Below are 26,845 nucleotides of genomic sequence, written 5' to 3' on the forward strand. Positions count from 1 at the left end.
ACATTAGGGGCAAAAACCAGGGCCGAGTAGGACCAAAACCAAGGCCTAAACTCAGGATAAAAAAATCAGGGCTGGCTTTAGGATGGTTGGGCAGGCCAAAGATCAACCTTTACCCGCCCTGACCTTGACTCAGGGTCAGAAATTTCAAGGTCCAGTCGGCTCTCAGGGCCAAAATATTCAGGTCATTACTTATTCGAGATCAGGGTGAGCCAATGGCGGGTTCGAACAATCAAGGCCAAACTAGCACCCCTAGTCTTGAGATTATGTCAAAAGCTTGCTTTGTTGTAACCAAACCTCTCATTCGTAAAGATCTGACCAGTTAGGATTCCTAATCCTATTACGTCCATACTTTCCCTATGTGGGTGGCACACGAACGAACTAGGTCAAGTCTTAGTTCAATTAACAGAGAGGAAGAGTGAGAGAGTGGAACGTAGTTGCAAAGCGAAGTGGTTCATGATAGAGGGGAAGGGGGTGGTGAGAGATGGTGGCAGGAGTGGGATGCCATCAGAGGAGATTGGAAGGGAATGGGAGCAAAGGGTAATTAGGGATTTAGAATCAACAAAAAGAGAGAGAGAGAGAGAGAGAGAGAGAGAGAGGTGAAAAGTTGCTTTACTAGGGGAATTAGAGAAGAAACTTTGAACGAGGCAATTTCAGTTAATATAGAACAAGTATAAGGAGTCATAGAAATTTTCCCTACTAAAAATTAAATGGTATAAAATAAAACCCCATTATATTAAAAAACGCCCCCCTTCACTCTCTTCCGTAGATGGCCAATTAAACACCCTTCATCTTTACCCAAAAAAAAATTAAACACCCTTCATTTTAGGCAACCTTTACCAATAAATAAATAAATTTAGGCAACCTTCTAGCCATTCTCAGCATGAGTCGAACCCTTCCTTAATTTAATACATTTACTCAAAGGAAAAATCAAATCTTGGACCCACCCCAACCCATCAAACGGTGCGCACTTCCCATGAATCCCTCTTTTAACCCTCCCCCCTTCTCCTCTCCTACCCATGTCGTCCCCCTCCGCCCCCTGATTCCTATTACATCCAACCCCCATTCTGATCCTCTATCAGAGTCAACCCCCTCCTCTAATCAGCTTCATTTAGGTGATTTCTATATCCTCTTTTCAAAGGGTCTTGGGAGGACTTCAAAAGCCTCCCCCGAGGCATGGTGATTTGAGAGAGCAAGGTGATCTTCTCCCTCCGTGAAAAGTTCGTGTCCCTCCCCCTTATGAAAAATCAAGCTCCTCAGATAAAGAGAAAAGTTGCTTCCCCCTCAAATGGTAAAGAGCAAGGTGCTAACAACAACTGCCTAGCACAGTTGGTGAGCTGTGGTGTGCAAAAATCTCATGCTCACCAGGAGTTCTCAAGTTCGAACCTCTTGATTGTCACCTACTTTCCCTCCCTAGCTATCAAAAAAAAAAAAAAAATGTGCTAAAAGAAAAAGGGCTCTCACTAACCATTTCTCTTTAATTTTAGGGGTTTTTTTGTTTGTTCTCTATTCTCTTATCTCTTATTTTTCAGATAATGGAATTGATATTATGCTGAAATATTAGAGGATTGAATGTCACACCTCACTCCCTCTATTATACTAGCTATGTGGATAAGACGTTTACCCGTCTTATATCTCTATCAGGATCTGTGATAATAGTACCTTAACCGTCATAATCACAACATTATTGAACCATCTAAAATCACAGTAGCGGAATCAAAGTACAATATAATGGAATCATGTAAATCAAATTGAGAACAATGTGTTAATTATATATCATCAAATGTTGATTTTCACTGTTCCCCCCCCCCCTCCCCTCCCCCCCCTCTCCTCTCTCCTCTCTCCCTCTCTAGTATCTCTAGAATATTTCCTTAGGGCATTTTTTTTTGTCCCATTAATGTTGTGTTGGTCTTCTTTGGCTAGGATTTCTCCCTTGTCTAGTCAGATTGGCTGTCTATTGTATTTTTTTTTTTTTTTTCTATTTTCATATATTTTTAATACACCTAAAAAAACTATAACCATGTAGCTTTGTAGGGTTGGTTTGGGTTTGAAAAAGAGGCTCCCTATTCAATTTGGATTTACACATCCTATCTCTTGAACCGAACTAAAACCAAACCAAAAAACTGAAACCGAATAAATTGGCTCCCTTATAGACATTAGCTGATCTTGGATAACTAGCTAATAGCCATTCCAATTGAAAATAAAAGTAATGCATCAGATAGTTCCTTCCAAGGACCAAGACTTTCAAGGAGAGGGACACCCATGGAACCTTCCCTTTTTATTCACAACTAACGGATCCACATATGTCCCTAATCCAAACCAGCAAAGGTGGCTTTGGTTGAGGGCTGGTCGTCCTCATTGCACTGACATCTGCAAACCCTACCCACACCTTTCCTTGAATATGGAGTCCTGCACCCAGGAGGGCATGGAATAAGATTGCAGTCAGGGTCAAAGGAACACTTCATCCCCACAGAGATGCCTTCTTTTGTTCCCACTTTCGTCACTCCATGCACCCTCGAGAGCAGACCCGCGTGCAAAGAAACAAAATATAAATAAGATTAGTTACTCAAAAATACATAAGAGAGAGAGGGGGAGAGAGAGAGAGAGAGAAACCTGAAGCAATGACCAAGAAAACAAGTAAAATGGCTAGCTTGATATTGAAGCCTTGTCCATGGTTTTCAGTTTGGTAAACTTGTGAAAGAAGCGGTAATAGATTTTGTGCTTATATTTGGTGGTGGGGTTGTGCAAGGGAAGGGAGCCTTATTTATAGGGAGAGACTTGTCTAAATTTGGTGAGATTTTAATTCCTTATTTTCATACTTTAATTGATTTTTGCCTTTTCTTGGTAAAGGATGAATAGCAAGGGAAAAATGGGATAAAATTTGGCTGCTATCCATACTTTTAGTAAAGTCACGTGTACGAGAGCAATATTTAATGCTGAAGTAAAATCTAATAGCAAGCTCCGTTAATTGATTTTTAATTCCAGTTTTAACCTTTCATTAATAAGGATAAAATAGAAATCAGTCCCACAAGTTTTAATAATGCCTCTTCTGGACAGCCCCTCCCTGGCTCCCTGGCCCTGCACTGCCACTGCCGAATCGGCCAGCCCCACCCATCCTCCTCTCTATCCCGCCCCGCTTCGCTCCCTTGGATTTTATTCCCAATCCACCGTCTTTTTTTTTTTTTATTAGATTAATAAATAGCTTAATACATGCTAATATTAACTAAAGTGTTCATAGCCTTGGCCTAGACAAACCATAAAAAGTACCTGAGCCAAAAATGGGTTACAAGTAACTAGGGGATTACGCTCAAAAGCCACGATGTGATACTACATCTAGAAAGAAGATCATGAATCTTGTTAGCATTGCTCCAAATCTCAGCAATGCTCCATCCCTTCAGACTTGCCTGCTTCAGTCCAAGATATAATGCCCTTGCACTTGCCTCAATAATCAGTGGACAATAAGACTCGATCCCTATGGATAATAATACAATAAGCACATCCTGATTTCTTATTCAAACTATCACACATGGTAGCATTGATAAGAATACGATAATCCAAATTCAGAAATTCAGGGATTATAGGATTGATAGGAAGACATCACCTGTTGAGGATTCTGTTTGCACATTAGACTTGACCATCATTGGGCAAAAGAGAGAATAAGGTGGGGGTTTCATTTGGGGATGTTTTCTGAAAATAATATCATTTCTTTGAAAAAAATAATAAAATCGAGTTCCTGAATCATATGGTGTTTCCCATAAAATGATATAGAAGAATAAATTTTGGTCATTGCCCAAATAGTTGAAACCCCTACTTGCAATCGTTGCCTCACAAGAACTATGAAACTAACTTAAAAACATATCAAATTTGGTTATTAAATTTTAGGAGAGAGATAGGTATACCTATATTAATTATGCTAATAGATAGCACCAATAGAATCACATGGAGTATCATTCAAGAAATATTTGGGTCATTTTAGACAAAGGAAAGAGAAAGATAGACACAACGGATACTACCATACTTGATATGGGTGGCATACTCAACCCTTTCCCTTAAATTTTGCCAAAACTTACAATAAACTTTCTTTACTTTGAAAATTAATTAATATTTTCACTAAAAACAAAACTACAATGACACTTTTTAAGTTACGAAATCATAATTAGAATACTTTTTGTTCCTTTTCAAAAGTCATTTCCCTATCTTCTACTAACAACCTAACAGATCCATAAAAATTTATATGAATGGTTAATTTTAGGTTGAAACCATCTTTTCTAAACGAGAAAAAAAAAAAAAAAAAAAAAAGCTCCATGCCACGTGCCGATTCAAACCCACACCCCACAACCTTTGCTGTTTTACCAGAAACAACCAACCTTTAGAGCACATAAAAATTCAACAAACCGTGAACTTTTAATCATGTCAGCTTATTTCAACAAGCCAGACTAATTATAACCACCGACCATGATTTGAGGAATTAGCTCAGCCTGAATCGGATGTATATCAGCCCTGCAAGATCTCAATTCTTTACTAATACTAAATTGCTGGATTGATACAGACGAGAGTAACAAGGTAAAACCATGGTGGCGACTGGCTACACCGATCTGAGCAAGCCCTTGAAAGATTTTGGGTTGCCTCGGAATGAGCTCACCAATGCGTGCTGTTAAAGCACGCCATGGAGGTCGCAAAATAGCCCAAAAACAGATGTAATTTTTAAGTTAAGATAATGAACTAGCTTCTGGGGCCCCAAATATTCTTCAGCACGCCTAAATGACTTGCTCAATCATAAAGATATAAATTATATCGCATTCAGTGAATTATGTCTAAATGACTGGTTCAATCATAAAGATATAAATTATATCGCATTCAGTGAATTATGTCTAACAAATAAATCAATTATCACCTGTCATAGATGAATAAAAACACACTACACATCTAAATCAACTAAAAGATGGGGGGAAATGCCGTAAGGTACGCGCAAGGAGGTAAAAGTTCAAAATCCCTCCAATATTTCGTCTTTCCCTGCATTTGCATCACAGAATGAGAGAACTGATTAGGGCAATAGACATGAAGCATAACACATACAAATAAGGAAATTGAAGTGCAGAGAATAATAGTCTCAACGAGAGAAAAATGTACAAGACTTGGAGGAGACTTTATTGAAAAGTAAGCTTCTACAGGTTCAAGGGTAGAGTACATATATGATTTAAAGAACATGGCAACAAACTGATAGACAACACCACTTCCAAATTGGTCAACTCTGTTTTGGTAGATCATGAAATGGACATAGAAAGTTAAAAAAATAATAATAATAACAGACTTTGTATTTGATTTATGGGAGAGTTCTCAGAGCAAACGGCATCTAGCACAGAAGAGGCAGCAAGGTCATTTCATGTGACAGAGATAGCCAATAGTGCTAGAATATCTAGCCCCGGCGACTCAAAGAACCTTTTCCCTTCATTTATTATTCAATCCATTCCCCAACTAGGATATGACTACACAATATGAAACAAACCATACAATCCACCACACAAAAATCTTTACCCAAAAACAAAAGAAAAAAAAACTACTGGTGGAAAGAGAAGCAATTCCTACCCATGTTAACAACTTTACAGGCAAATATAGCCCAGTCAAGAAAATACCCAGCAAATTTTCACTAGTCTGGGAGTAGGACTAACAATGACAATGTGTTCTAAAATAACATAAGCATTCTGGTAAATTATGAGGGGGAAACCGTCTACAAACCAAAAATACCCGTTTTTAAGGGCTAAAGGACTCGTTTATCTCTCAAGCATGTGCAGTACTATGAATTCAAATAATTGAATAACACAACTTGCTGATTCACCTTTCAACTTTACCACTACATTTATCAGCAAATTCATCTTGAAGTGCAACAATGATTTAATGTTTGGTTATCCATGACTACTTGCCATATGGCAAACTTGGATGGATGAAAGAAATTCAAGTGACCCTACACCCATCACACGGATCATGTTTCAGCTCAACACAAGGTAAGTGCTTAACATTGGGTTCACATTTTTATAAAATTACTAGAATTCATTTCATTGCAATGGAATCTACTAGCGTTATTGCAATTTCTATTAACCTGTGATCACACAGTTTAACCACCCACATCACACTTGTTTTGAGCAGAAGTCTGACCAGTAATATGTAAGTGGAGTCCTTTATCATAAGGACCACCTGCTTTCATCCAAATCTTCTATGCCAAACATATAGATGTTGCATTTTTGCTTTTTTCTATATTCATTCATTATAATACTAATCCATATTCATCAAAAAGGGAATCTCAATCATTTAAAGAATGAAAACTAATTTTCGCGAGATGTGCCATCTAGAGAAATATCCCTGAGACTGACTGAATTATACCATGTAGAAGTCTGACTAGACCAATCCAACCAATGGATTACACTCTGGATTTTATCAGTGAACCTCAACCAACAAATGAGTGGAGGCTTAATGTGCAATTTCAAACACTGAATAGATAGGTAACATGAATCTGCTAGATGTCAAATTCCAAAACCAGACTCAAAAATCAAATATCAAATACAAACTGAAGTATCAAAGCCAAACAAAATCATATGACCCACAAAGTATTAAACATTTTCCCTAAAGGACTACAAAATATGACAAAAACTAACTTGTTCATTGTGACAAATGGTGAAAACCTATTGGGCATTAATTGATCAAACAAAAGTGAAGTGGACAGCTTGCCCAAAATTTTTGTCACACGGCTTAATAAATTTTGTGCTTACATCCCAAAAAACAGAGTAACTTTCCTCAAATTTTCAGAACCATATGGCAGATAAAAGCACCCAAACAAATAAAATGGATATTAACAAGGAAGCATATAGACTAAGGTATAAGTAATCTCCTCTTTTTCTCCATTCTTGTGCTCTCCCCTTAACTAGGTAGGTTAGGCATATGAGTTGTATGCGGATTATATATTTATTATTAAAAAAAATTCTTTAAAATTGGTCAAAAAAATTTAATTTCCTTCAAATCCTATGAAATTGCAGAACATAGGAACATTTAGCATAACAGCATTCATGAAGCCCAAATAGGGAGGCCTCATTAGAACTGAATTCACCAACTAATCAGATGATTGTGTACACATTGAATCATTGAATAACCTACATAGGTGATATAAAAACTTCCATATAAAAAATATGCTAGAGGGTTCTCTGAATAACCTACATAGGTTATAAAAAAACTTCCATAGAGTAGTGCACCATAAGATGCAGAAAAACGATATTGTACATTAAAGGGTAGATATGTGAGGAAAAAGAGAGAGAGAGAGAGAGAGAGAGAAACAGAGGTGCTAGCATACCCTACCCCAGCGGCTCGGAGAACGTTCTCCCAAAAAATACATACCATGTTGCAACATTATCTAGAAACAACAACTGGGGGGAAAGGAAGCCACAGTATCATCATCTAATAAATAGATTGAAAAGTGTTCCTACTTGCCCATTGTAGGAAGTTTCCCTCCATGCCTCTATTTTTTTACCATGTGGACAAGATGATTTGGCACTCTGACTGGGGAAGACAATGAATCCCTAGATAGGTGGGATCTCAACCGCATTGTCCATCACGAATGGAGCTCTTCCCCTTGTTTGTTGAACAATCATTATTATTCAAATTCACTTTTCTAAAGAACTTCTCAAAGCAAGCTAACAAAACACTTCCAGAAGCCAGATTTCTTAAATTTTAAATACCAGCATGATAGGGCACATGCCCTGCTGCCAGACATGTTTAATTATGGAACATCATAGTGATGAGTTAACCACACTTAAACTTCGTTTACACAGCCGACACGATGACACAAGGATATTGCAATTGCAGATTCTTTTTCTCTGAAAATTAACTCTTGCAACACATGCTTATGGGCAACCTAGACAATTAATATTGAATGTATCGATCCAATTTAATACCCTACTAAAATAGATAAACTTAAGTTAAAAAAAATAATAATAATTAATTTAATTTATTACTGTAAATTTCCAATCGAACCATCAAAGAAATGGTTTTAGCAATAGTAGAATATAAAAGATTTTGCGAGTTGATTATTTAAAAACTAGTGAAACCAACCAATGATCATTAAAATAAAAATTGGTAGAAAAAGAATTTTAGCAACTATGGCTCAGAAGGCTCAAAATATTGAGATTCTTTTATATGACTGAAAAAACAAGTGATTAAAGATTAGTTAGTAAAGGGTTGAGGCAATCTCATGGACACATAAACACACAAATAGGGCAAGAATAAGAACTTTTGCAGATTTTCAAAATAACCTAAGAAAAACAAAAGGTAGCATAAAAGCAACAATCAAATTTAAGAACACAACTAGTTAAGAAAAAGGGGTAGGGAGAGAGGAGGGAGTGAAAACGTTGGCTTTATAAATGGCATTCCAAGCGCATGAAACAACTCAGCCTTATCCCAACTTAATGAACTCGGCTTTTCAAGAGCATGAAATTGAGGTCAACTGGCAAAAAGTGAACAATGTAAATGAACTACTCGGCTAATTTAATACCAGCACAACACAACCCAACAGACTCTAATCCATGTTTTAGAATCCAAGATAAAATTAAGAATTTCTAACCTGTCCCAGCAGCTGCCATGCCTGGCTAATGGGGTGTTCAACGTCCCCTGGCACCACGCCCTGAGTGGCCCCTGCCACCACTTCGACCACCTCCACGCCGGCCACCAAATCGGCCATCACTATCTCTACCACCCCTTCTGCCACCGCCATCTCTACCACCCCTCCTGCCACCACCCCTCCTTCCACTGCCACCACCATCACGACTATCAGTCCTTGGCTTTGCTTCTTCCACCACCAATGAATTACCTCCAAGTTCACATCCGTCGAGTTCTAGAGCCTTTGAGAAACTATCCTCATTTGGGAAGTCAATATACGCAATCCTAAAAATAAAAGATCAGACTAATTAGTGCCAAATACAGAAGATACCCTTTTTATATATATCCAAAGATCCATGCCCATATGCCCATGGACTATCTAGAAATGTACCCATCTAAGCAATAAGGCCTATTCTGTTTGATTTCTGCACAACTATAATGGGGCAGAAGGAACTATGTCAAGCGATCATTTAGGTACGCCTAAAATTGTAAGAGTAAGGACATTTGGTTCATTTGTCCTCGCTCCCCTCACCAACCAAGAAAGGTCTATATTCTTCATTTTGCAATCTCCTGCAATAACAGCATTCTTCAACGCAATCAAGTAATATCTACCACCAGCCTGAGAATTCTAGACTGGCAATGAACTACAAAGAAAAATAAACTGTATGAGGAAGAAAATAGAAAAACAGGACGAGCCAAAGGCATCTCTAATGCTAGCAGTAATTTTTGGAATTTAAAGATTAGACCCATTGCGAAGGTCATGGAAAGCATAGGACAGAGATGGACCACCAAAAGCTCTTTTCTGTGAGGTTAATGATGCATGTAATAGTGACGTTTTTCTGACCATCCCATATCAGGTTTTGTCAAGTAACCTATTGGTAAAAGCATCAACTCAAACACTAGATTTTAATTGTAAAAAATGAAAGTATCGTATGGGACCAGAGTTTGCTTTGTTAGTCCAGCCTAAGGTCATTTGAAAGTCTTCTTTTAACTTCTTGTGTATCCCATATTGCCTAAATGGAATTTTACACAACACAAATACTAAGGTCATTTCAAAGTCATCTTTTAACTTGCCGTGTGTAAATCCTTCCTACTCCCTTCCTTCTATCCTACACTAGTCGGTCTATTCTACACCCATAATCTGTTATCCCATTGGTTAATGGAGTCCAATTGGACGTCGGAAGACATTATTTTGATCCACTGTTCCATTTTATGGTCTTGGGCCTATTACTTTTTGGGCCTATTACTTTTGGGTCTATTAACATAATGGGCCTATTTTTAGAAAAAGTCTTCTTGTTAAATATTTTGCATCTTAATGTTTAGGTTAGTTTCCTTTTAGTCCATTTCTTGATTTGTTTCTATTTTCAGTTTTATAAAAGACATAGATTAGATTGGGTCCATATTGATTTACTAATTAGGATTGTTTCCATTTTGTTAAAAGACTGCTCAATATGGTATTATAAAATCAGTAACTTCTAGAAAGTTTCATTTTGGTACAGTTTTGGATCATTTTACAACCGCAGATCAATGTTGAATTGGCTTACAGTAAATTGTCCACAATGGATGATGCAGTACTGGTGAAGTATCAGGTAGAGGAGAGTATGAAAAGGGCCTACAATCGAAGGAGCTCCCTAGACACTTTCTAAGGGTGATACCGTGATAGTGCAAGTAAGCAACCTTCTCAATCAGAGAAGACATACAGTAAATTAGAGGCCAAAGGGTCTTTAATGGTATCTTCACGACCAAACCACACTTTTACTCCTCATGTGTGTGGTTCCAACAAACCTTATTCAAAGACAAGGGCATAGATAAAGTACTTCACATGCAATGGTATGAGCCATTCAGTTTCTTTGACCGATAAGGATTCTCTCAGCCACTGCTTCAGAAGAGCAATAGAAGAACGAGATAGTTTAATTATAGGCAGAGTGAGAGCCTATTGGTTGGAAGAGGCATTGCGCATGGCACAATGGCTTAATAAGCATCTATATGAGCCTCGGAAGAAACAATTTTGCGGTGGGATGGGGTAGGATAATAGAAGGGAAAAAAATCAACGGAAAAAAGGAAAATGTGCATACCCCTTAGGACCACCAGTTTCATAATCCTTTGGAATAGACACCCTTGAAATTTCCCCGCAAGATTCAAAATGCTCTTCCAATGCGCTCCGAATCTGCAATCAATAATAAAGTGAAAAACTCATCCAATAAACATAGCTGTAGGTAATATGTAAACAAAGACTCCACAGTGTAGGAGCAATATTTATACAGCATATTAACATTATCAAACACACAATTCCCAGGCATTGCCTCGTAGGCAATGTTTTATCTGTAGGTGATATGTTGCATAACCTTACCTGATCCTCTCCAGTAGATGCATCAAAACCGCGTACAAATATAGTCCGGGCCTGGCCTTTACCTCCTTTTTGGTATGAGTTGCTCTCTTTGCTGTAAAATGACAAGGTCAAGTGCAATTGAGATAATTCACTCTATGTAGTAAGAGACAGTGGTAGTATGAAGAGCCAAAAATACCTGCTATGAGGGGTAGAAGAGCCCCTCTCACGAGCAATGTCAAGTTTTACAGGCCGACCCAATAAATCTTGACCATTCAGTTCAAGAGCCTAAAATGTCAACAAAGTTAACAGGTAAATATTATTGCTCCCTCGAAATAGCACAAAGTTAAGGTGGAACAGCCAAAGAATTTGAAGTAGGTAATAGTGAATTGCTGTAATCAATGCAAGGGGTAGATGGTAAAGCTAATAAGTTATCACCAATGTGGGCAAACATTTTGGGGCATCAAAAAATAGAAAGGACTGTCTTTGCGGGATGGAGTATTTATTTTCAAATAGATGTAATCTACTAAACGCACCAAATCTGCTATTTAAAAAGCCCCATGTGATGATTGATGACAATAGGTGTCATTTAGGGCAATGCCCAAGCATGGTATGTAACCGAAGATGACATATTGATTCATTTTTAGAAGGGTTCCATGTTTCAGAACTTTAAGTTACCATATCATGTTTCAGTTCATTTCACAACTGTTATTTTTAAAGACCTAACGGCTCATCAGCCAATTGACCTCACTCCTGGGAAGAGGAGTCATTTTGAATCAACATATAACTATTAAAGACTCTAGACTACTATGACTTTTTTTTTGGCTGAAATAGACTATGATGACTTCAAATAGCCTTCCAAATAACAATGCTGACCAAAGCACCAGACCTTATTGATGTAGATAAGTCACTTGGGCTTATTTTATTGCAAATAAGTCTTGGGTTGTGTTATGTATGTGTTGGGCCTTTGATCCCATAGGTTTTCTTTGAAATGTGCCACTTTAATAGGCCTCAAATACGGGTAGAAGGTAGGAAAACGGGATTTTATTTATTAGTTTAATTAGTTTCTATTAAATTCAATAAAGGCTCATTAAACCATTAGTTGGTTGTAAAGTCCTATATGGACTATTAGTTAGCTAGTCCTACTCCATGTTGGAATCATAAAGTCAAGTCCTAGTCCTATTTTGGATTCCTAGTTGTAGTAAGAGTGTCTAGTTCTATTGGGAAACTAGCTCCTAGTTGTAGTAGGAGTGTCTAGTCCTATTGGGAAACTAGTTCCTAAGTAGTTTGATTGTTATTCTGCCCTCTATAAATAGAGGAGCCTATGTACTCATAATTGGAGATTGGAATGAATGAATTATTGAGTGATTAATCTTTAGCTAAAAAAATTGTGATTGAGAGGTGAGATGCCTAAACCTTTGAGGGGTGTGATACCCAAAACCTAAGGGGTTAGATGCCTATTCCTTTATTCTCTTTCACCCTTCTCAACCCTCCATCGATTTTTCTTTTTCTATTTTTATTTTCTGTTTATTGTTATTCGAAGTTCAGACCTGTTAAAGCATACAAAATCAGAATCAGCCAGCCAAAGAGTTCTTGTTCTTGAAGCCAATCGACCCTCATTGCTACCCAAGTTTGAGATCTGATCTACAGATCCTTTGGAGGACTGATTCTATACTCTAAGATCAATCGATCCTCTCTTGAAGGTTATCTGAAGAAGACAAGTTGATGTTTCTGCAGAATTCTTCACATTCTCTCTCTTAGGTCTGAAAATCAAGAAAGTGCGTAACTCCATAACCAGTAGTCTGAAGCCTTTCATATTTGGGGGCTTTTTGTGCCCTCCCTAGGGACTATCTACACCCAAAAGTATAGCTCAATCGGACTCCCACAAACCTGGCCGCACCTTTCTCTCTCCAGCTCTATAGAAGATCTTCTCTCTCCTATCAGGCTGGGTTTTGGGCTGGTTTTGCTCCTATATGGGTATTGTATCCTTGGGGGTTTATTTGATGGTATTATTTCTTTGTTTCTTGCTCCTATTTGTATTGTTTGGGGTTATAAACTGCGCAGTTAGTTACTTGTAATTTACTCCTGCATTAAGTGGTATCAGAGGTACGGTTGAAGAAAGCTCCAAACAATCTATCAAAGCCTAACTGAAGATGGTTCCATCAGTTCGTTACTTTGCTGGACAAAGGGACACATTCTACATCCTTGATTGGTTAGATTCTCTGGAGGAATATTTTGACTACTATAACTAGACAGAGACACAAAAGCTTCAAGTTGTTTGTTTTCGGTTGATTGGTCATGCTAGAGATTGATGGAGAGTCCATGAAAAGCGACTCCGAGTTTGAGGACATGAGCCTAGGACTTGGGAAGAGATGAAGTACGAGTTAGTGACACAATACCTCCCTGTATATTTCCAAAGAAGGCTCTTCCCTCCACAGGATTCCCATCAGAATACATCCACTGCTGCCCAATCTAATGATCAGCCACATTATTTTCATGGGGAATTCCTTAAATGGATGCGTGAATTGGATATGTATTTTGACAAGTACAACTTAACAGAGACACAAAAACGCCAATATGCATATTCCCAGATGAGTGATTGTGTTCTAATGCAATGGAAAGTCCGTGAAAGGCAACTTCAAGCTCAAGAATGTAAACCTAGAACGTGGGACGAGATGCAGTATGAGTTGGCAGGCATGTACCTATCTGAGCATGAACGAAACATGTACTTCCTTCTACCAGATGTCCAAAAGCCACCCACACTTGACAATAATATGAAGGAATCATCGGCCTCTATTGCGAATGAGCAACAAGAGAAGACACCTCTGACCAGTGAACTAGAGTCAAAAGTTGAGGTTAGTGTTAAAATTTTTTCATCCATTCCTATTGTTGAGGAAGAACTAGTCATTGATGTTTCCATCAACGAGACTCATGTGGGATAAGTAGAAAGCAACAAGATTGCCACAATGGACAATAAGGTTGAGACTAGGGAACTTGACAATACAACAACTGTGATGATTGTGAACAGCCAAGAGGAAGATTCTAAAGAGTTCAAGAATGAAGTTGTATTTGAACCATCAAGGGAACCGATTAGGAACCACCAGGTAGATGAACCAAAAGAGCTTTATGTTGCATTGAAGTTAAAAGAGATCAAAGGTGCATATGTAGATGACCCTATGGATTCATCCGAAGATGTTGAAATTGAGCATGTGGAGTTTGTCATCCAATTAAAGTATATTGAAGATCGAGCTCCTCGCATTCTAGACTACATCTTTATCATCAAAGAGCTACCTGAATTCTACGGCTTGAAGAGGGACGTACACCATGATATAATCACCCTCACACTCTACAAAATTCGATGATGAATTTTTTCTAAGAGAGGGCGAGTTGATGTAGATAAGTCACTTGGGCTTATTTTATTGCAAATAAGTCTTGGGTTGTGTTATGTATATGTTGGGCCTTTGATCGCATAGGTTTTCTTTGAAATGGGCCACTTTAATAGGCCTCAAATATGGGTAGAAGGTAGGAAAACGGGATTTTATTCATTAGTTTAATTAGTTTCTATTTAATTCAATAAAGGCCCATTAGACCATTAGTTGGTTGTAAAATCCTATATGGACTATTAATTAGCTAGTTCTAATCCATGTTAGAGTCATAAAGTCAAGTCCTAGTCCTATTTTGAATTCCTAGTTGTAGTAGGAGTGTCTAGTCCTATTGAGAAACTAGCTCCTAGTTGTAGTAGGAGTGTCTAGTCCTATTGAGAAACTAGCTCCTAGTTGTAGTAGAAGTGTCTAGTCCTATTGGGAAACTAGCTCCTAAGTAGTTTGATTGATATTCTGCCCTCCATAAATAGAGGAGCCTATGTACTCATTATTGGAGATTGGAATGAATGAATTATTAAGTGAGTACTCTTTAGCTAAAAAAACTGCGATTGAGAGGTGAGATGCCTAAACCTTTGAGGGGTGTGATACCCAAAACCTGAGAGGTGAGATACCTATTCCTTTATTCTCTTTCACCCTTCTCAACCCTCCATCGATTCTTCTTTTTCTATTTTTATTTTCTGTTTATTGTTATTCGAAGTTCAGACCTGTTAAAGCATACGAAATCAGAATCAGCCAGCCAAAGAGTTCTTGTTCTTGAAGCCAATCGACCCTCATTGCTACCCAAGTTTGAGATCTGATCTACAGATCCTTTGGAGGACTGGTTCTATACTCTAAGATCAATCGATCCTCTCTTGAAGGTTATCTGAAGAAGACAAGTTGATGTTTCTGCAGAATTCTTCACATTCTCTCTTAGGTCTGAAAATCAAGAAAGTGCATAACTCCATAACCAGCCGTCAAAAACCCTTCATATTTGGGGGGTTTTTGTGCCCTCCCTAGGGACTATCTACACCCAAAAGTACAGGTCAATCGGACTCCCACAGACCTGGCCGCACCTTTCTCTCTCCAGCTCTATAAAAGGTCTTGCTCTCTCCTATCGGGTTGGGTTTTGAGTTGGTTTTGCTCCTATATGGGTATTGTATCCTTGGGGGTTTATTTGATGGTATTATTTCTTTGTTTCTTGCTCCTATTTGTATTGTTTGGGGTTATAAACTGCGGAGTTAGTTACTTGTAATCTACTCCTGCATTACGTATTCTTTTGCAGGAAATTTGAGTTATAAGACCACTAAATATTTGGTTTTCTCAATGAAGTCTGATGTTTTCTATGCGAACACACTAATCAATTCTGCTCAAAACAGCCAACCAGACCCTCTTGTTAAATGTTTGACAACTAATCTGCGCTAGCCAAGCAATTAGACTCAAGACTATTGTACAAGCACAAAACTATGCCACAAAAAAATAGGGTAGCCAAAGCAGAAACCCTAGGAAATCACTAGAAACAAAAAGCTGTGATACCATAGTAAGTCTTGAACTACCATGGCATAGGAGAAAATTGTGAATTTGGCACCACCCCTTCACATACACATGACACACCATGCAGTCTTTCTGAGAATTAAATAAAATAAACCTGAAATTTGTGGTTATAATTACAAGGCAAGAGATACATTCACCTGACTGAAAATTTTTTGAGGAAAAAACCCTAAAAATTAATCCAGATTTTGACCAGCTAAAACATAATCAAGTTAACCCCTTTTTTCTTGTTTTGGTGGGCATGGAGGGGAAACATTTACCTTCTTTGCTTCTTCTTCAGTGGAAAATTCAACATGGCCAAATCCACTAAATCTTCCTTCTTTATTTGTTGAAAAACGGACATCAACAATTACACCAGCATCTTTGAAGAATTCCTCCCTTTAAAAAATAAGGTGAATAAAAGAATACAAAATGCGAAACAGAAAGAATGCCTCCCATTCAGAAGTAATAAATACATACACATCATTTCTTTCGATCTTGAATGATAGGTTCCCCGCAAATAATGTTTTCACTGCCCCAGGAGTTTGGACATTTGTGGTAGCTGGAGTCATGTGCTGCATAATTTCGAAATGAGTTCAGTACTCCAAATAATACAGAATACCACCAATATAGCTTGCATAAAGAAAATAAGTAGAATAATTATGAGTACATCTTCCTCCCCAAAATTTTATCAGCTTGCTAAATTGTTTTCCCTGGGTGTTGCAAAATCTGTAATTACTTCATCGGTGTTTTGCTTGATGCACAAAGATCATCCATTAGCCACCAGGTTAAACACTAAAAGCATTAAACAGCAAGTCCTTGATCATATGAGGCTCCCTAGGACTCAAAACAGCAAAAAAATAATTTTCATCCAGATTTGTGCTAGCTAAATTCTACCTTTATGGTTTTTGATGAATCTACTAAAGACCTAATGTTTCCACACAATTGCACTTGAAGATCTTTCCTTCTTTTCTGTTGTAACAGAACAATTTTATTAAACAGGAAACTATACCACATATTACAATCAAAAGAAGAGATCCCTTTGGAGTAAAAACCTTAAGCACATCAATGATGACAGTGACTTCAAGTTCTGTCATTTTTTTCCTCAAGCACAGAAAAAGTTTCACGCTGCCCACATAAACAATTCAGTGTTGAATTACTACTAGGCCTTCTCTCTTGGAAGAAAAATAATCACTAAGAAAGCATATAACTTTCATCAAATCCATTTTGACTTGACCAATCTCCGAGCGTACTGGTCGAAGTCTTCGAATCTCCAATCAAAGTTATCAAGAACTTTGAAGGCTGCAAGAGTTCCAGTTGGGCCCAGGCAAGTACTTGGATGATCATGATACAAACTGGACCAGATCCTGTGAAACCCAAAACTTACATCCAAGTTTCCCTATCCTCCTTTGTGTTGGTACTAGAAACTAAATACAGGCGGGTGTTTTAAGTTCTAAACCAGGATTAGATGGGAAGCGTTACCAGACACAATAAAGGATCCCAGATTCAAGTCTGTATCATGGTTATCGGCAGTAGCATTTTTCTGCCATCGGTGTGAAACAAAAGTGTCTATTGGGATGAAAGAATGGCAAAGGATTGTACTTAAACAAAGGGGCAAAGGATGATCAGATTATGAAGTATTTAATTTTTGGCATTTACCAGTAGACAATGGATTCACTATTCCTTTTACTTTACTACTTTAGGAAGAAGAGCTACAATTAAGCGCAGAATTAGGTCGAAAAGCACCACTTACTTTGTTCTTCGGGGTCTTAGCTGGTTGCTCCTCCTCACTTTCCTCCTCGGATAAAGAATCCTCAGAACAGCTACTTTCCTTCGTTGACTGCTGCAGATGAGTTTGCAAAAAAATAAATAAATAAATAAATCTCATTGAGCATAAAAATGTTTGTAGATTAAATTATAAACTTGGTCAAACATTAAATTTACAAGCTTACTTTCTTCTTTGGAGTCATAGCAGGTTCTTCTTCCTCACTTTCCTCCCCAGATGAACCATCTTCAGAACCATCGATTTCTTTTGGTGCTTCGGTAGGCTGGTAGAAGGACATGGGGCAATATCAACACACAAGATTTTTCAAGCATGCGAATAATGATATATCTTCTAGCTAACAATATTTTTTCAAGCCGATATACTTATAATTTTAAGATCCTCTAACCTTACTTCTTATGCCACTGAAGGCTCATCATCAGAACTTCTTTTATTTTCCTTTTGGATGGGGGCGCTAGTACTGTTATGACTTGTGAGATCACAATATTTTTTCTTGGTAACATGAGATGGCAACATTGATTGTACAGATTAAATGATGAATAGCTTCATCCAAGTTTAGAATATAATAACTCCATGGACCAATGAATAGAAACTTTAGACATTTATGCAAAAGATCAATCTACATTTGCCAAATTCAAGATACAAGGCAAAGCAAGTCTATTACATGCTTTGATGCTTTTGCACCAATACTCACAGACTGTCTCTTTGCATAGGAGGAAGAGGAATATGTGGGTCCCACTATTTCACATTTCAAAACAAAAACAGAAATATAACAATGACTAATATGGACTACACAAAGAAAACATGTCGCCCAAAGAGGTAAGGGGGAGTGTAACTCCTCTCCCTGCATGGGGGAGGACCTGGAAATCGACCGCTATGAAGACACTAATATTACTCAAAAGGAACCAAAAAAATTGCCACTAGGATCATTCTACTTATGTATTTGACAACAAAACCTGCTATTATGTTTTTGTAATCACATTCTATTTGTGTGTGAAAAAACTATTATGCTCTTCCAAGTGCTTTAATGAGTATACAGAATACAAGAATTGTGAAGCGTGTTCTTGAGCCAGAGCATCAAAATATGAAGATATCATCTACTCAAGAGAGTCACGGAGTGGAGCTTAAACTAGAAGATACAAATCAAAGCCATCCATGAGGATTCAAGCAACTCGGATCAAGAAATGGAAAATCATTTTAGTTTGCTTGAATGTATCCTAGGGGTTGGTTTCATCTTGCATGTATCAAGATGATCCTAGTATGTAATGATATGTATACTCAAGCTCAACTCATCACCTATGGACTTAAGACTGGAATACCTAAGATAAGTGATTTATAATGTAGACTAAGTCAACTAGACCTAATGGTGACATATATCATGAATCTTGACGTAGTACACGGTAACCTGAATGGACCTTATTTTGGTTCACTTTGCATGGTCTGCAAACCAACTGAAAAGTCTGTCCAAGTGATGTGCTTCAAAAATGTGAAAATGTCCATCGTTGAAAGCGCAATACGGAAGCACAAACTCAATTGATTCAATCAAAAAATCAGCAAATTTATGCTCCTCCAAAGGAGATTCTTCAAAGATAACTAGAATCATTGTCTTCCATTATCAGTGGTTATTCATCTTGTCATTCCCCGCATTATTATTCAACAACTGTATTCAATTTTTTGAACAAAGATCCCATACGATCAGATGTGATCAGCAATTGGTTATTGAATTCTTTACATTGTCATTGAGGTTCTTCGATATTCGAGTGCTAGTAATAATGTAGGACTAGATTTGAAAGCTCAAACTAGACCCAAACAATAGGATCTTGTAAACCAAAGAACAACCAATAATCACCCAACAGTAGACAGCAGACAACAGTTCAGAAATAATAGCTAAACAGTCCTTGTAAACCAGTAGTTTAAGCACAGAATTCTGGAATTCCTGAGAACAGAAGTATACCAACAAATAGGGGCCCGTTTGATAACGTTTCTGCCGTTTCTGTTTCAAGAAACGGCAGAAACATAAATTTCCATTTCTAGAAACAGAAACGGAATTGAAGGTGTTTGATAAGTCATGTTTTTAGAAGTCGATGGTAACCAGTGAAAGAATTGCCACAAGTCGTTTCCAGAAACGGCGATGGGTCGTTTCTTGAACCACAAATAAGTAAAAATTTCTATTTCTATTTCTAAAAATAATTGAAACGAAACAGTTTTATCAAACGCTTTTTGCTCCGTTTCTGCTGTTTCTGGAAACAAAAATGGCAGAAACGCGCTTCTTGAAACGTTATCAAACAGGCCCTAGGACTAACCAGTAACAGGTATTTGATAGTAACAACTCACGACCAGTCAGAAAAGAACACAGAAACAGATCAGCCAAACCAGATCTAGAACTTGGGCAAAATAACACACTCGGCCAGAACTGAAAATAATGTCAGATCAGTCAAATCCCTGGTCTGATGATCCTCAAACTAGGATTGAGCCCTCCCCTAATCTGGTCTAACAGTCGACTAAAAGTTGAGCCTCATCAGGTGGCTGATTCCTCAAATCAGTGAGCGATCGGTAGGTAGAAAACTGGGTTTCTAAAACCATAATTTTAAAATACGAACAGATTACTTATATTTCAATACCCTAGGTCAGAACGACCTCATACTTGGATCAAAGGAAGCCTCCAAGGAGTGAATGACTCGACCCAAATTGTAGAACAAACCAGAAACCAGAAGTACTTCAAACCACATAAACCGATTGTGAAAATTAAGAATTTTTGGGCAGAATTAAATGTCTAAGTACCTGGACTGTGGAGCAATAATAGTACTTGTGTAAAAATTGAGAAATAAGAAAGAAGAAACTGTAGAACCCTCCTGGACTTCACGCCACAAGGGGTCGCTTGGATCAAACACCAAACCCTTCTTCTTTGATCAAACACAAAGAAACACTCCAGAGGAGAAAGCGCAACAGCATCTTTTTTATTCATAAAATTCGTGGGCTACTAATGAGCCTTCTCTTTATTTATAATAGTGATGGGGGAGTGAATTACAAAATAGAAGGTTCCTAAAAGGGAAACAAAATATTCTCCTAATACAATAGTTACTAAAAAGAAATTAGAAACTAACTAAAATTAGAAACTAGTTGAAAAATAAAACTAACTACTAATGACTTGACTCAATTAATAGCTTGACTCTTAAGGAAACAAATATAACTCAAATCAAACCCAACTAAAAAAAGGAAACTAATGAAAAATGGAAACTAACCGGTAATCCCGTACTCAATCTTAGAGCCCCCCTTTTAGACCCATAAAAGTGGTATATTACACTCAAAACACATGGGATCAAAGGCGCAACATATATAGAACCCAACCCTAGGTCTATTCCTAATAAAACAAGCCTATTTTGGTAATTAATCTGCATCAAGTAAGTTCTCTTGCACAAGTTGAAGTTGATAACAGATAGCAAAGAAGGTAGGATCTATGGTCCTAATGGCTAAGTTTGGATTTGATACCATTTAATGCAATATGAAGAACCAGATTATGGATCTCAGATACAAGCAAGCCCAATAATCAAATCTATGATAAGATCCAAGATAACGGAAGCAACTACGTTGTAAAGGGTAGAATTCAAATCGATGTAAAGGGAAAGAGAGATGAGATTGATCTATATGGGAGGAAGAAAGAAGAGAAAATAAGAAGTCAGATACGGGGGGATTAATGTCCAATGCACTGCATTGGACATTAACGTCCAAAGGTCAATTTCAACCCATCGGACTACCAATTGCTCTTTAAGGACCTTTTAAATTTACACATAGGCACATCCATAGGGGATTAATGTCTAATGCACTGCATCAATATATCCACGATTGGCCCAGCAAAACATCTATCAACTTCATAGGTTCACATCACATCAAACTTCCTCCTTGTACCTCAAGCTTTAGCGAAATTAAATATTTGAGGTTAACGTCCAAAGTGTTGCCATTTAGCAGAGAAGCCTTGCAAGGTTGGGTATGCTTATCTCAGCCGGCAATGCCCGGCATAGGGTTGGGACACTATGTTGACACAATTCCCGCTTGTAATAATAACTTCAACAATCTTAAGCCACTAGACAAGCGGGTGTAGAAGATTCAATGTCTCCAATGCTCAGCCATTACAATGTGGCTAAACACAAGGACCCCAAGGGCTTCTCTTCCTCTTCCTCCTCATCGTCATCATACACCCTATCATCATCAAGCTGACATGCATCATGTTCCTCTATTGTATCGTCCTCAAACAATGGTGCCAACACCATTATTCTTCCTGATAGGGCAAAATTTGGTAGTGTCATGGTAGTAAAGGCTGCATTGCCTTTGTTGACATGGGTACTAAAGGGTTGATCTGTAGGTCTAGCAACTACAATGGCTCTTCAATACCACCTGCATTGAGAACCAAATCCCAAGAAGGGAGCTTCAAGTTTTCCTCACCCATATAGCCTTCTGAAAATAATCCTACAAGTCATACAAGACATGGACAATGATTCCCTCAACCCTTACTTGAACAGAAAAACCAGCTTAATTATCCTCATCGATCCCTAGACATAAGATAAATACATCAAACTACTCCATGTCATTTGCAATAGAAAAATTACCATGTCATAGGGTACTGCGCTTATCATGCAGTAGAGCTCTAAATGTAGGAGAAAGATATTTAGACTTTTAACTCTTCCTTCATCTCTTCCTATGCCATAGGTTATGTGCCACTAACATTTAAATTACTCGTACATCCTCCACCACTCCTTAGCTGGACCTATCAACTTGGCTCATGCAAGATTTAACTTTCTCTCATCAACTAAATTGTACCAGTCAAACTAGTCATCTAGAGAGGCATGCCACTCATAGAATACTTGGGAATCGAGTTTCCCGTTCTTTGAGTTCCAACTAGTTCCAACTTAGCCTTTTGGCATCACCAGACCATCGATTAGTAAAATCAGTTTCCGCAATGGTGTGCAAGCATCATCTAGAGAGACATGCTCTGTACGGACTCTGTGCAGCTCTTCCAAACATCCCAGAGAGTTGTTGGCAGTAGAATAAGAAGACAGTCCATCAGCTCTGTGGATATTAGGGTGGTCAGGTCTAGGAAAATGAGAAATCCCATCCCTTTGCTGTCTTAAGGCAGTCATTTCATCAAACAATTCTCTTTCAGCCACCTGACTAGTAGAATCTTACGGACTGACCATATCAAGGTTCCTTGACATTGTAGGCATAGCCCTGATGTCAAATTAATTGGTTTACTATTCACCAAAGAAGTTAAGGTTCAGAAAAGGAGGAGAAATCCAAAATCGAAGGTAGGAAACTGGCCCGAATTAGGAGAAATTTAGTAACTGCGGAAACAGTTATCCAATTAGGCTAATCCTCCAGTCGGGTGGCCAATGTAACAAAGAGAATAAGCCAGTAAAGTACGATGAAATCTGATGGTCTAATGAAAGCTTGAGAACTGCAATATCAATGGGCAGTCTTTAGGCTTTCAGATAAGAAATCAATTAAGGTAGTAAGTAGATACTTTAGCAAGCAATTGAAATCAGAATCTCAGATTTGAATAAGTATAGCTGCAGTAGGATTACAGAGTTTGCTAAGAAATTTTAGGTTTGAAATCAGAACTAAAACTGGAACCGGAAACTAGAAACCAGAATATCATATTGAAGGAAAATAGAGCAGAAACCTAACTAACAGAATAGTATATAAGTGAGCAGAACATAAGTACCATTGGTAGAGAAGTGCAGAAAACTTGACCTGAATTTTATGGAGAGTAGTAATAAAAGAAAAATATAACAATTAAGGAACCCACTTAATTTATGATTGGACATATGCTAGAGCTTAATCTGGAATCCCACCGGGCCTTCACTACTGAATCTCACAGTAGTATAGGGTCCGAAATACACAAAACCAGTAAAGTAAAGCCTTCATTCAATCATCAAAACCATATGGCAGCTGTGTAGCCTCTTACGTTTATTATAGACGTGTAAGACTGGTTCAGATTGGAAACTCCAATCACAGTCTATATGGACACGTCCTAATGCTACTAGGACTCAGATAAAATAAGTGAAATTTTGATTCCAAACTGGTCTGGAATTTATAATTCATATGCCAGCCTTGACAAAATAACATAATAATAAGGAAATTAAAAATAAAAAATAAAGGCCCTAAACAAGCCCCATGATAGGAGATTCCAGAAGGAATCAGAACTGAAAACAGGCCATAAAACCTGAAAACTGGTTTAGAATAAAAAGCAGACCTAGGGAAAACCTTCAAGCTCTTCAAGCCAATACAAGCCCTACTTCTTCCTCTGATTTTTCAGTTAGAATCTGGATTCTGCATCAAAGGTCCATGATCCACCCCACCTACCCCATTGTCTGATGAATCTCTCTGATGAACTTTCAGTAGGTTCTTTTTTCCTTTGTTATTGTTGACCCAGGCATACACCTTTCCCTGGCAATGGTTTCTAAGGAACTGGTAGAAACTTGGGCAACATGTTTCTGCTCCCATTTGCATCATGATGGTCAAGACACCAAGCAATCACAAAATGGTCAGAAACCCGACAAAAAAGACATTCAAATAGCAACTGCAAAGTAAGCCCAGAGGAGAAAGCCAAGAACCTCATCCTCCTCAGATTCACTCTCAGAAAAGCTGCTACATGAATTTTCTTTCCTTTTAGAAGCTGGGGGAGGCAACCCTGATTTCTTAGTTTGCTGAGTGGTCTTAGCTTTAATTTTATGCTTATTACATGATTTCATGATTACATGAAAATGAGAGTGGAATTTTAGAAAAATTAATAAATAAGAAATCATTAGAGGGCTAAGTGAAACAGAGAATATAACTTTAGAACAACAATAATTATCAAACAAAGAAATCCCGGCATCATTCGTCATCTTCCTCGGAATCATTCTCAAAGGAATTATCTCTTGATTCAGCTTTCTTGGGAGTCACTGCAGGTGCATTCTTTACGGCAGGGGAGTTGGGAATTTACCGGCTTGCTTAGTAACCTTTGGGGCTTTCTATAGGCATAAAAATATAATAATCCAAGTCAATAAACATGTAGAAGCCTGGTTTAGCATCATCTATGAACCAGTTCTGCCAAAGGCTTTCATCTGGTGTTAATGATAGCATCAGGCCAACAGATGATTGTCAAGGGAGATCATTTGCCAGGGAGTCACATTATGTGATATTGCACAGGTGATATGACTACTGATTTATTTATACATACATACCTTAAATATACAAATATATACAAGTTTCTTTGATGTAATAAATATGAAAGTTCTAGAAGAAAAATCAGTTGTGAAATTCATGCTACAACCACATTTACATATGATGCAATGTCAAATGTTTGGGCTTAGAAAGTCCAGAGGACAATTCACAGGGTCGGCTGAGTAATCAGAGAGGTTTATCGACTATCCATGACAGGCAATTTCACTACTCTTCTGTAGACACAAGAAATGTTCCAACATTACAACGTAATGTGAAGTTTTGACATTAGTTAGAGGCATGTTATAACAATGCAACCACAATATGCAGCCCCCACCACCCCCCCCAAAAAAAAGGACCCCAAATCGTCCCTTTTGTTAGGTATACGAAATACATTTATTCCTCCTTTGCTCAGAAGTAATTCTGAGCAAAAATTCGTTTCCATTTCAATAATCCATAAATTAAAGAAAGAGCAAATTTCTTTTCTTCCCATGCTAACCAAATGTAAGCTTAAGAAATCCTAATGGATAAATTTACACCAGGGAGAAAAAAGAAACACTCACATCATCCTCATCTGAATTGTTATCTGAATCAGAACCATCACTTGATTCATCTTTCTCCTTAGAAATTACAGCATGGCCATTTTTAGACTTAGCAGCTGGCAACTTTGTGACCTTTGCTTCGGTTTCCTAAGAACATATTTAAATGTCAACAGTTACAATGCAATTACATAGCACGTTACAAACTTGATTCAAACCATAAAAATTAAAAATTAAAAATTAAAAATTAAAAATTAAAAAAATGAAAGAGTAAATCTCAAAAAAAAAACCCAGAAATATCTAACTTTGTCTGTGACTGATGCTAACTATTTATATTATTTATCTTTTTAGCCTTAGCAGCGGGCAATTTTGTGACCTTTGCTTCAGTTTCCTAAGAACATATTTAAATGTCAACAGTTACAATGCAATTAGATAGCAAGTTACAAACTTGATTGAAGCTATAAATATGAAAACAAAAAAACAAAAAAAAAAAAACAAAAATGAAAGAGTAAATGAGAAAAAACCCAGAAAATATTTAACTTTGTCTACACATTTTGACTGATGCTAGCTATTTAAAATATTAAAAGATAACCCTTCATGCGAAAAAGGTCAACAATAAACAGTAAAATATTCATATAATCTTCCACCCAAGCTGCAATCCGAATCAGAACTGTGACTAGATTCATGTTTCTTTTTCCGTAGCCACAACAGCTGGCAACTTGTTTGCAGTCAGAACGGGTTTCTTAGATCACATAGTTGAATACGATGATTATAATGTTACCATACAACAAAGTCACTAACTCCATTGAAGCCAGAATCTAAATAGAAAACGAATAAAAGTACTACAGGTATGAAACTATGATTGATAAAACAAAGGCAAAAAAGACGCAGACATAACAAAACCCGGATTAGAAAAGATTCAGAACAGACCTCTTCGGATTCAGATGCAGAGTGATCCTCCGAGCTACTGGGTTCTTTCTTCTTTATCGTCTTAACGACTTTGTTCTGCTTCTTCAGAAGCTGTACCTCAGCTATCTTCTGCTTCTTAGCACTCACCATTTTCTCTAAGGTTTCCCCGGCATTCCTCTTACCTAAAAACGAAAACAAAAGAAAAGCACCCAAACATCAATTCATTCCCATGAACAACAAAACAGCTTATTAGGTGAAACACCTAATACCTTTCTTTCCCGATTTCGCAGGTGGAGTAACAGAGACAGCTTTAGCGACCTGCAAGTAATCTTTACTTTAGAAATCATCAATCTACAAAACCTAATAACACGAAGATGACAGAGACGGAAACCTGTTGAGCTGATTTCTTCCCCATTTCGAGCAACGGCAAAAAAGAGTAAGCGATTCGAGGTAGGTTGAAGTTCCAAAACCCTAAGAGGCTTATTAGGGTTTTAGAAAAAGAGAAGGGAAAAGCAAACTCTGCCTACACTTTTATGGATGGCGGGATTTGTCTGTGGGTGCATAA

The 26,845-nt window shown here is 37.7% G+C and overlaps 1 protein-coding gene across 1 annotated transcript; it reads right to left on the reverse strand.

Moving 5' to 3' along the window:
* Nucleotides 1–4,774: 4,774 nt before the first annotated feature.
* On the reverse strand, nt 4,775–26,827 carry LOC122089260 (nucleolin 1-like). The gene is made up of 13 exons (XM_042658846.1): nt 26,672–26,827; nt 26,550–26,598; nt 26,302–26,462; nt 25,396–25,521; nt 17,805–17,900; nt 17,606–17,695; nt 16,333–16,427; nt 16,134–16,251; nt 11,163–11,251; nt 10,988–11,078; nt 10,713–10,804; nt 8,603–8,922; nt 4,775–5,010 (listed from the first exon to the last, which is right to left on the reverse strand). Exons 1-12 carry the CDS (start codon nt 26,693–26,695, stop codon nt 8,640–8,642), a joined length of 1,314 nt encoding a protein of 437 aa, XP_042514780.1. The 5' UTR covers nt 26,696–26,827; the 3' UTR covers nt 4,775–5,010; nt 8,603–8,639.
* Between the last annotated feature and the right edge of the window lie 18 nt (nt 26,828–26,845).

This window comes from Macadamia integrifolia, chromosome 9 (genome assembly GCF_013358625.1).
Source record: "Macadamia integrifolia cultivar HAES 741 chromosome 9, SCU_Mint_v3, whole genome shotgun sequence".
Taxonomy (NCBI): Eukaryota; Viridiplantae; Streptophyta; class Magnoliopsida; order Proteales; family Proteaceae; genus Macadamia; species Macadamia integrifolia.